At 36.4% G+C, this 11,589-nt stretch overlaps 4 protein-coding genes across 7 annotated transcripts in view; 2 read left to right on the top strand and 2 right to left on the bottom strand.

The window, feature by feature from the left end:
- LOC108688613 (beta-1,4-mannosyl-glycoprotein 4-beta-N-acetylglucosaminyltransferase) overlaps positions 1-2,232 on the top strand; it is a 3,269-nt gene extending 1,037 nt beyond the window's left edge. For 2 of the 3 annotated variants that reach the window (XM_018194944.1, XM_018194942.1), the window contains exons 2-3: positions 403-673; positions 758-2,232. In XM_018194944.1, coding sequence (XP_018050433.1) covers positions 515-673; positions 758-1,888 — 1,290 coding nt within the window. In that variant the 5' untranslated portion in view covers positions 403-514 and the 3' untranslated portion in view covers positions 1,889-2,232. Of the gene's footprint in view, positions 1-333; positions 674-757 lie in introns of those variants that run through there. The other variant, XM_018194943.1, reaches the window with a different exon arrangement.
- The window catches only part of LOC108688615 (UDP-N-acetylglucosamine--dolichyl-phosphate N-acetylglucosaminephosphotransferase), a 5,912-nt gene extending 1,945 nt beyond the window's left edge, over positions 1-3,967 (bottom strand). For both annotated transcript variants that reach the window (XM_018194945.1, XM_018194946.1), the window contains exons 1-3: positions 3,409-3,967; positions 2,950-3,064; positions 2,144-2,589 (exon numbers count right to left, since the gene is read on the bottom strand). In XM_018194945.1, the coding sequence (XP_018050434.1) occupies positions 2,144-2,589; positions 2,950-3,064; positions 3,409-3,578 (731 nt within the window). In that variant the 5' untranslated portion in view covers positions 3,579-3,967. The remainder of the gene's footprint in view (positions 1-2,143; positions 2,590-2,949; positions 3,065-3,408) is intronic.
- A 482-nt stretch (positions 3,968-4,449) lies between these two features.
- Positions 4,450-6,915, top strand: LOC108688611 (E3 ubiquitin-protein ligase RNF14-like). Its single transcript, XM_018194940.1, has 5 exons — positions 4,450-4,775; positions 4,852-5,706; positions 5,823-6,051; positions 6,345-6,517; positions 6,610-6,915. Exons 2-5 carry the CDS (start codon positions 4,855-4,857, stop codon positions 6,874-6,876), a joined length of 1,521 nt encoding a protein of 506 aa, XP_018050429.1. The 5' UTR covers positions 4,450-4,775; positions 4,852-4,854; the 3' UTR covers positions 6,877-6,915.
- A 513-nt stretch (positions 6,916-7,428) lies between these two features.
- Positions 7,429-10,379, bottom strand: LOC108688612 (tubulin alpha-1 chain). Its single transcript, XM_018194941.1, has 3 exons — positions 10,217-10,379; positions 8,716-8,938; positions 7,429-8,648 (listed from the first exon to the last, which is right to left on the bottom strand). Exons 1-3 carry the CDS (start codon positions 10,217-10,219, stop codon positions 7,519-7,521), a joined length of 1,356 nt encoding a protein of 451 aa, XP_018050430.1. The 5' UTR covers positions 10,220-10,379; the 3' UTR covers positions 7,429-7,518.
- Between the last annotated feature and the right edge of the window lie 1,210 nt (positions 10,380-11,589).

The following is an 11,589-nucleotide window of genomic DNA, read 5'->3' as shown; positions in this document are numbered from 1 at the left end:
AAAATTGTATCGAGAAATGAGGTCAACGAATTTCTCGCGTTCAACTCGAGACGATCTATAATCCGCGAGTTTCAGGATAAATTTCTTCTTTGATATGTGTACGTGTGTACTGTAATATATAGTATATATATATGTAATATGTATTTTACACACACACACACACACACACACACACACACACACACACACACACACACACACACATGCGTATGCATTCCGATTCAATTGTTTTCTGCACGGCACATAAAATTATAAATAGAATTTCCTGTATTCTAAATTGAGTTATAGATCGTCTAGAGTGGGTTTTAGAAATGCACGGTATAGAATATTGTGGATCTCTTTAACAAAAAAAAAATCAAAAATGATAAAAATATAAATTTAAGTTACTGATTATGTTTTCAGATGATATTCATGAGACTGTAATTTCAACGAAGATGTCTCAGACAGCTAGCAAGATTTCTCTTCGGGAACGTAAGATGAGAAATTGAACTATCTGAGCGCAGGGATCAGTGCCATGCAGGTCCGTCTAGATGGGAAGCTGGCATTGCTGTATACTCTATTGGTCTTGCAAGTTCTGATTGTTATGATCTATGTCGCCACAACTCCGCCGCCCGAGTTAGCTGTATCTACAACTCGTACATCCGTCAGTTTCGTCAAGTTTGAGGCATCGCAGGTGCTGCGAATTTATGATTGACCATAAACCGACGTATTTATTCAAAATACTTTAGAACTATTATAATTTTTTTTTTAATTGAAGGAACTGCACGTAAATCAGGGCAATCGTAAAAAGTTATCAATCTACCAGACAATCAATGGGGAGGTAGCGTTGAAAGATGTCAAGACGTTTAGGCTGTTTGAAGTATTCAATCATACCGTATGCTGGAAATATGGTGTGGACCAACATAAAATGAAAAGCAATGAGCATCTGGAAAGATGTATCTGCAATCAAGGATGGCATGGTTTGGATTGCGGACAACCAGAAGTCGTGTGGAGGGCAATCATGGCGTCGAAGCAGAACGTTAGCCTGAAACGTCGCAAAACTGCCAGGCATATTATTCATACCTTTTTTATAAGCGACTACAACTCGGCGATCGCTGAGGTGATAGTGGAGGAACTCTACAACGTGGTGGATCTTTTTGTAATTTGTGATTTCAATAACGCGGAGGATAATTTCCGGCACAAACTGTCCAAAGGACTGTTACAGCGAGAGCAAAAGAAAATTCTGTACATCAATGTGGCGATCAAGTCCCACAAACCATCTCGGACAGTATCGAGATACATCTGGGATAAAATCAAGACTGTGGTGCAGAATCTAAAGGATGACGACATTTATGTGACAACAGAGCCGGAGCAGATACTGAACTCCAGGGCATTAATGTTCCTCAAAGTTTACGACGGTTGGCCTCAGCCCATCGGATTTAGATTAAGATGGTCAATATACGGTTTCTTTTGGCAGCATCCGCTCAAGACAACGATCACACTTGGCGCATACACCGTCGGTTTGATGCGCAATGCCTATCAATCCAACTCGCTTGTATTGCGACAACAGTTGGACGGAGACACCAGCGAGAGAGATATTTTGGGATTAGTCATAGGAGATTTGAATCATTACGGCGGGTGGTACTGTAATTTGTGCCAGGCACCCGCAAATATTATTATCGATCTTCGCAATAAAGTTCAGTCTAAGGAGATTTATATCGAGAAGACTATTGATGTGCCGTTTGTAGAGGACCTAATAGGTAGTGGACTATGGTTAGACGGTAAAACCAATCTTCTAAGAGTCTCCAAGTCTAGGGATTCCTACTTCGCGCCAGAAACGATTCTCAATAACACGTGGAAGTACGACTGGTTGGTAGAGAATTTTTACGCTAAACTAGATTACTACTGACGTACTGGTCGCACCCGACTGTGATATTAACTCATACTCAATACTCAATGTACACTAATGTAATATTATACTAAATTTATACACTAAAATATTACGTTGATAAAATATAAATGTTAAATGATTTATACATACAACTTATATGACAATTAGAAATTCTCCTTATCCAAATATTCCTTTTTTTATTCATATTATCATAATATAATTATTATTATTATTAATATTTTAGAATAAAAATACTTTTTTAGTTTAACTTACCAATTAAATTTGAATAATGCGAGGGAAGTTGCTATATAAGGCAGTATAAAATATATTGAAAACTGATGTGCTTTCCATTGACTGCCAAATAACTCGATAATGTTAAAGATAAGAATACTTGTGGCAATGATTAAACTTTGCCCAACCTCTAAACCGTTTATCCCAGCTAATATATTTATGGCGTTTGTACAAAACACTGCTAACATTCCCATATATACATAGTAAAAAATCCATAAATCCAATGAGAAACCAAACCATGATCTCAATGGTTTTGGTACAATGATTATCGTAGAATTAAAGTTGACATAATAAACCATTAGTAATGGCAAAGATGCTATAGTTGGCAGAAGTAATTTATGCCGCCAACGAAGATCCAAAACATCATCGGCAAAACCCAAGAGTAGCATGCAACATATGGACAATAATGCAGCCAGAAAATCAACAAACTGTAATAGAAAACTTGTGCTTTACATTGGTTACAGATCTATGTATGTTTTAAAATTAGAGAATAATATAGAATATCATATTTTAGATCTTATTTCTTATATTTTATCTCTATTTCTTATATTTTTATATTAAATGTAAGTCATTTCCAATCAAGTTATTGATTAATCTTAGGAGGTTGCTTTCTTTTTAGGAAACGATACAAACGTCATTCCTCCTTGATATTCTCAATGAATAACAAACATAAAATATTTGTGTCAACAACTATATTTCCTAAAAAAGCAGCTTTAATTTAATTTTCAATAATCAGAATAGAAAAGAAGGAAATTAGCTACATTTTCTAACTGATATCTGTATTGTACCTCATTGTGTGGAAAATTTATATTCCTAAATAGACAATCAGTAAATGGTACAGGAATAAATAGAAACATTGTTATAAGAAATACACATCCAGTGACAACACCTATCGCCTCCGGTCTGTAAAAATACAGGTTGCGTGTCAAACAATAGGCCTGTTCTTTTTAGCTGAACTTGTGCACCAGTTCATCTTTCTTCCTCTTCTTTCTTTCTACAGAAAAAAGAAAGAAAGATGAACTGGTGCAAAAAGAATAGACTTATTGTTATATACGATCGATAGAAAAATATATAAAAACAATGAAATGTTTCATACTCAAATGAGCCTTTGGAAAGGCAAATTGATCAACTCCACGATAAAAAGATTATAATTACGTGCTTTAATATTAAAATTAACAAATGTATATCGTAGAGTCAATCAGCTCGATGAAGCTTAAACAGTATTAAGTTCAGGTATCCTCACTCACATTTTTCCACTGCACCTCTTGCTCATGTCGACACCGTAGAGGTTAGCTTGGACAAACATGGATTTTATCCTTGGAATCAGGTGTACGGTCAAGCCGAACGCACACACGGACATCACCGCGTTGACATACATCGGGATTGACGACTTCAACATTTCGTCCTGGGTATTCATCGAAATGTTGAATAACAAACGTTCGGATCAGTCTCGGTTTTCGAGCACTTGCGAGTCAACGACTGACGAGAGCGATAAGCGTGATAAACGGAAAACTCGACGTCAGCTTCGTGTCAACTTCGACGTGTCAACGATATGACATTGTAACATAATGCATCAACTGTACTGATTAAACACATACTGAAAATTTATCTCCTGGGCGCCGCCATGTAATATGTATGCGTATCGATGATCTCGATGTCTCGAAGATCTTCTTTAGGTTAGTACCGTCTCTTTCGATATATAGTAACCAAATCCAAATTTTCAGTATAACCGCATAAAAAAGTAAATAGAATAATATAAATAAAATATTAAACTTTATAGAAAAACTTTGAAAAATTAAAGATGATGCAATATTCGGATCGAGGTAAGAACACGTCCATTTTGGCTACTACAGACATTTCGAGACTTCCTCGAAAATCGATAAGTCGCCGAAAATAATAAAAATATTGAAGAAAAATATCGAGGAAAAATAAATATCGAAATGAAATTTAATATAAATGAATAAAGAACTGTATTTCTTTCTCTCTGAGTTTATATATCATTTCTTTTTTTAATTGTGATTATTTTATCACGTTTAGTTGTTTTTGTTAGTATTCTTCGGTAGAATCTTGCTTCGTTTATTAGATTTTGTTCATAAAACAACATATGTTTATACCGAGATTTAAATGACATATGATATTTTATTTAATATTATTGTTTAAAATTATTTATATTTAAAAAATAATTACGATGTACTATTCCTAATAATGTACTCTTACATTTATTTGACTTTTCACCATAAAAAAAAAAACATTAGTCATGTCAAGTAGTTGAGCGCTGTGTAGTGCACTACGCGCAGTGTCATCAAGTTTTCATCGTGGTCTGAGTCTTGTTACGTATTGTTGAGTTATTCACGAGGCAGTGTACGAGATTTCTACCTGTGTCTCACTTGGCATATTAAGATCCTCGAACAAGCCGCGTGACGAATTCGCAGTTATTCGGAGCAGTTATTCAAACGTGAAATTGCTCCGGAATTCGACTCGAGTGCATAACCTCCTCCTCTCAAACGGTCGTCCACAACATGCTCCGCTTTTGATAGCCAAATCGCAAAGTGCGTCACGATTAATCGTGAGGCCTAACGTAACCCATTTAAAACGTTCAGAGCTTCCAGATTTGGTGAGTAAGAGATTTTTTTTCATTATCGGAAAATGTACGCATGATTTAGAGTCCGATAATCGGCTCTGTTTTTTAGTCGATGGACTACGAGAAACAAAAGGACGAGGTCACCGCGTTGGAAAGCATTTACACTGAAGAAGAATTTTCGTATCACGAGGAGAACGGCCGGTTTGAATGTACTTTTAAAATATTTGTAAATCTGCCAGCAAAATGTCATTTGTCATACAAGGATCTGAGACACGAAGTGGACTTGGCGCAGGAAGTACAGATATCATATCTACCACCCTTGACATTGCACGTTACACTGCCGGAGGATTATCCATCCATATCGGCACCTACGTTTATGTTATGCTCCTCTTGGTTGTATCCAGTAGTATTGTCTAAGTTATGCAGAAAGCTCGACACATTATGGGAGAACAGCAAGCAGGAGATCTTGTTCATTTGGGTAGAGTTTCTCCAGGATAAAACGCTTAGCTATTTAAAGATAAAGGACCGTATAGATATGGATTGCATGTACACATCTTACAAAAGAACAGTGGAAAAAATACAAGGCTCGCAGACAAACAAGGAAGTAAATGAGCCTAACAAGCAATCTAACAGTGAAATCAATAGAGACAGTGGCATGTCCAAAAAAACCAGTGTCATCGACAAAAGAGCCATTTTAGACTGTCCGATCGGTAGGAATCCTATTCAGATGTTGATCGATTATAACGAGAAACGAAAGCAAATTGAATTCAAAAAGAATTTTTACACGTGTAATATTTGCTTCACTGACAAATCAGGGGAACATTGCACACAGTTTTTGCCTTGTGCTCATACTTTCTGTAAAGATTGCATTAAAGGTTATTTTGAAGTAAAAATCAAAGATGGAAATGTACAGAATATTTGTTGTCCTGAAGAGAAGTGCAAGTTTGAGGCTACGCCCGGCCAAGTAACTATTTCATATTATGTTAATTATTTTGTATTTATATTATATATTTATATTACATTCATATTGAGTATTCTACTGATTTTATCGTGTACTTGTGATAATCGGTTTTATTGTAGGTAAAAGAGTTGGTAAGTTCGGAGTTATTTTCAAAGTACGATTCCTTATTGTTAAGTACTACGTTAGATACTATGATGGATATAGTTTATTGTCCAAGACGACACTGTCAGTATCCAGTCACTCGCGATCCTGATGATAACATGGCGAGATGTCCCGTTTGTCAATATGCATTCTGTATTCGTTGTAAGATGGTTTATCATGGGGTAGAACCCTGCAAAATTAGTTCAGGTATGCGTCGAAATCCTGTGGGTAATGTTTGCATTCTACTATATGAAAAGCTATAATAGTATAAATCACTTTATTATACTTTCGAGAAACAAAAAGTTTTTTCAACATATTTGCTTCAGTAGATTGATCAATGACTTCAAGCTAAGTTTGCAAAAGTGACTTACACCACTCCATATAACACATTATTTGCTTTTATATCATTTAGTTCCAAACAAAAATTCATTTTTTAGAACTTTTTTAGAATTTATATTTTATATTAATATTAATATACATCTTGTTGATTTTATTAATAGCTGAGAAACAACGATTATTGAATGAATATCAATCAGCCAGCAATGAGAAGAAGGCCGAAATGGAAAAGCATTATGGCAAGAGACAGCTTCAAACGATGTTAGAGAATACAATGTCTGAAAATTGGATTAATGATAATAGTCACAACTGTCCTCATTGTAAAACTGCAATCGAGGTACAAAATCAAATTTGTTTCATAGATACAAATTACAAGATTATACTTATTATTATTATGAGTGATTAACATGTATGTTGGCGAATTTTCAGAAATCGGATGGTTGTAACAAGATGACTTGTTCGCACTGCGGCACGTATTTCTGTTGGCTGTGCGGCACGCGGCTGAATCCCGAGGCGCCTTACTTACATTTTCGAAATCCGGATTCCAAATGTTTCAACATGTTATATCGCGGTATGATACCCGACGAACTGGACGACGATGATGATTTTGATTTTCACGCCGAATATCTGGATTATTATTCAGAGGACGAAGAATTTAATTATGATGAAGACTTTGTCTTGGAATACGATGATTGAATTGAAGTTGCTAAATTATAAATTAGTTTTTCAAATTTACATAAATCATTGATGTTTTTTAAACAGTTCATTGGATAAACATAATTCGATAAAATTTCTCCACTTTTTACGAAATATATTGTAGTTAAATATTAATTAAATTTAAAGGAATATGTGAATATTTGTATATGGACGTAATGAGTCTAATCATAAAATTGTAAAAAAATATATAAATTATTTTTCCAATAGTATTATAATTTTTTTTAAATTACCATTTTTTCTTAATAAAAAGCTATACTTTATTTTTGAAAAACAAGAACACACATTCTGAATAGACAATAAAAACGTAATGACAAGCCATTGAATTTTTTTAACTTATTTTAGAAAACTTAAGCTAAATAAAATTTGTTTTGTAATGATGATGATATAATTATGTAATCATTGTAAAAAAATTTATCTGAACGCTGTGCTAAAAGTAACATTATAATAAACAAGTTTGATATTTTTAGTGTGATTGACAGATGAAAAAGTTCTGTGATTCAAGATAAGGACAATGTATCAATTAGACACAAATTTGCGTGGCAAATGGATTCAGTTACTTTATTTCAAAACACATAAGATATTTCAAAATCAGGAGATAAAAGGGCGAGCAATGATTGCATTTTAATATTCCTCGGCACCCTCTTCGCCCTCGCCTTCTGCGGAATCCATTCCAACTTCTTCATAATCTTTCTCGAGCGCGGCGAGATCCTCGCGTGCCTCGGAGAATTCTCCTTCCTCCATACCCTCACCAACATACCAGTGCACGAATGCACGCTTGGCATACATAAGGTCGAACTTGTGATCTAAACGGGCCCAGGCCTCTGCGATGGCAGTGGTGTTCGACAACATGCAGACGGCACGCTGAACTTTGGCGAGATCGCCACCGGGTACGACGGTCGGTGGCTGATAGTTGATGCCGACTTTGAAACCGGTGGGGCACCAATCGACAAATTGAATGGTGCGCTTCGTCTTGATGGTAGCGATTGCTGCGTTAACGTCCTTGGGTACAACGTCGCCACGATACAACATGCAGCAGGCCATATACTTGCCGTGACGCGGGTCACACTTGACCATCTGATTAGCTGGTTCGAAGCAGGCGTTTGTGATCTCCGAAACAGAGAGTTGCTCATGATAAGCCTTCTCGGCCGAAATAACAGGCGCATATGTTACTAGCGGGAAGTGGATTCTCGGATAGGGCACCAAATTGGTTTGGAATTCCGTTAGATCGACGTTCAGGGCACCATCGAATCGCAGAGAGGCCGTGATGGATGATACTATCTGGCCGATCAGACGATTAAGATTTGTATAGGTTGGTCTCTCGATATCCAAATTGCGACGACAAATGTCGTAGATCGCTTCATTGTCAACCATAAATGCGCAGTCGGAATGCTCAAGAGTAGTGTGCGTCGTCAAGATAGAGTTGTACGGCTCGACCACGGCAGTGGAAACTTGTGGTGCGGGATAAATAGCGAATTCGAGTTTCGACTTCTTGCCATAGTCAACAGACAAACGCTCCATCAATAGGGATGTGAAGCCTGAACCGGTACCACCACCGAATGAGTGGAAGATGAGGAATCCTTGCAGGCCGGTACATTGGTCTGCGAGCTTGCGAATGCGGTCCAGCACGAGATCAACGATCTCTTTGCCAATAGTGTAATGACCGCGAGCATAATTGTTTGCAGCATCCTCCTTGCCAGTGATCAATTGTTCCGGATGGAAGAGCTGACGGTAAGTTCCAGTGCGAACCTCATCTGTACAAATATTCAAGTAAAATTTGTTAGATATCAATGTTAACGAGTAAGGGCTAAATATACATACCGACTACAGTAGGTTCCAAATCAATAAAGACAGCTCTGGGTACATGCTTGCCGGCACCAGTCTCACTGAAGAAGGTGTTGAAACTGTCGTCTCCACCTCCGATAGTCTTGTCAGATGGCATCTGACCGTCCGGCTGAATGCCATGTTCCAGGCAATACAGCTCCCAGCAAGCATTACCAATCTGTACACCAGCTTGTCCAACGTGGATTGAGATGCATTCACGCTAAATGAATTTAAAAAATTAATTCACATCTCATCGTATCATGCCCAGGCTTTTATAAAACAATGACAAATGACTAATATTGGAGCTTCCTAGCAACATATTGATACAAAAGTCATTGAGCATTTTACATTTGATGATAAGCCAACACAAACATCGTTCTATCTTTCTTAACATTTCATGACATTAGGAAGGTGCTATTTATATTATTCTATTATATTCTTATTTGTTCCAAATATAATGAAATATAATGATAAAGATAGAATGACAAATATTACCTCTCTAAATGCATTGTAACAAAGACAATATTTGTTTAGATTTGTATCTAAATGTTAAGTGCCTTTTATCTCTGGATAGCATTCAAAGATATGATTTGACTGCATTTATTGTTTTACATCTAATGGACGATAAAGAATGAAGTCCACTTGGCATTATAAATATTGCAAGATTTGTTTGATTGACTAATCGAAAGAAAAAATTTTACTAATTGATGGATCACAAAATCGAAATATTTGTAGCATCAAATAAACTCGTAGATAAAAGCATTAGAGTTGAAAGCGCCATCATGGAATCTCTTACTCATCAAAGACAGAATGGGAGCGTTTAAAGGATGCATTCCATTATATATACAATATATTTACTGCGTATACTGAAAATCTATAATATATATTATGTCGTGTATTATAGAGTATTTGCAGTAAACATAACGGAATGCAGCTTGCTCATCGAAGATTGAAGAGGATTAATTCTTTAAATCCGAACTACAAACTACAATTACAAAAAAATTTTACTTGAGATATATGATACATGTAACATACACTATATCGAGTAAAATATTTCAGGAAAAGAATTTGGAAGCAATCCGATCGCTCGATGAGCGAATTAAACATAGCTAATAATTTGTATCAACTCGTTTCTAGCTAGAAACTTCCAATAATGTACATAATTGAGGGAAAGCGTCATATTGATTTTCTGAAATGATTCATCGAGGTCAATGGCTTTGCTCATAGAATATGTTTCAATACTTGGACTTATAACGAAGAGCAATGTTCTCCGAGTAACAGAGAATAATAATAGCAAGAATTAAACGGGTACGCGATAAGAATCTTTGCAATTTTCGGATAAAGGAGTGATGCAATCTAAATTTAGCAAACGCCACGACCGGCCGGCGTTTAACCGTTACAAAATGGCCGTCGTTTTTGACGAGAATGGGCGACGCCGACAGGGCAAAAGCTGTGATCGTGCTCGCAGAAGGAAAAATCCGACAATTCAGTAACTTACCATTTTGTATTATGGGTTGTTCGTTGTCCTCTTAGAAAATGGAACAGGATATAGCCACCACGGAGCGATCGATAGTTGGCGAAAGCAAGTAATGGAGCTTTTGCTAACAACTATACGACGTACGATCGGCGACCAGCGACTATTGGGCGTGCGGTGCCTACTACGCGCAATTTATACCCGCTGGAATCGATCGTTCCAGTGCGCGCTGATTGGTCGGCGGTGACGTCATGCCGCTCGACAATTGGCCAGTTGCTGGACCGCAGCACTCATCATGCCCGATCGATAATTTCTCCACCGCGGAACAATATAGTCCGTTGACGCTCATTCGAATTATTATTCATCAAAAATCAACTCTCGTCTCCTTCTGGATTCCACGATCATAATTTAAAGAACATAATCGCGTGATCTATTTTTGAGAATAACGAATTCTCTGTAAAATTTCGACGGAGTTCTGTTTCGCTGTCACTAGGCAGGACCTGCACGTAACGGACGTTGTCTCAATTGCACCATATATGGGCCGCATCTTTTTTACAGCACAGCCAAATCATTTCTCTCTGATCATTTCTTTTTTTGGCAGGACGGAGATCCGCCCATGGGGCATTCAACGAAGACAAGGACGATGATCGAACCGTCTCGTCGGACGAGACGAATCGATCCTTTGCCGCATAATTCTGCAATTCCTTGTCCTCGCGCTAGATAATTCGTTGTTTTAATATCTAGATAGTGAGTCATGCGAACGTATATACATTTCATGATCTGATTCCTCTTTAAGTTTTTGCTCGAATGAGCTCGAATGAACTCTTGAGCTTCATGCCGGTAATAACCGTGCTGTATGATATAAATACAGTTATATTGCTTTTATACTTGATAGGATAATTTGAAAATCGACGAAGAATTAGCTAAGAAACGTAATCTTTAATTGATATTGACATTATTATATTACGTGATGTGTCGTATCGTGGCTTTCAGTCACGATACGATGAAATAATTAGTGAACTACATGAAATGAAAAAATGATAAAATTCAGAGAAAGAATGAAAGAATTTTATCATTGTCATATCGAATATAATTAATTTTAATAATGAATTTTCTACAATATCTTTGAACAGTTTATTTGCTTTTTTAAAAACAAAAAATTTAGATAATTTCTCTATCTAGCAATAAATCTCGTCTTTAAAATCCGTGCTTCACGACACGCAATGTTCTTATAATTTAATTAATTTCTTTATAATTTTCTAATTGAACATTTTTAATTATAGGAAAGGGTAGAGATAATTATCGTAATGTGCAAAATAGTTTGGAAGTAAAAAAAAAAATAAATTTTATGCCAGAATTATATATATAAATTTTTTTGGACGTATTAAATGTTACGG

This window comes from Atta colombica, unplaced genomic scaffold (genome assembly GCF_001594045.1).
Source record: "Atta colombica isolate Treedump-2 unplaced genomic scaffold, Acol1.0 scaffold236, whole genome shotgun sequence".
NCBI lineage: Eukaryota > Metazoa > Arthropoda > Insecta > Hymenoptera > Formicidae > Atta > Atta colombica.
The sequence above is the reverse complement of the archived record's forward strand: the minus strand, read 5'-3'. Positions and strand labels throughout refer to the sequence as shown.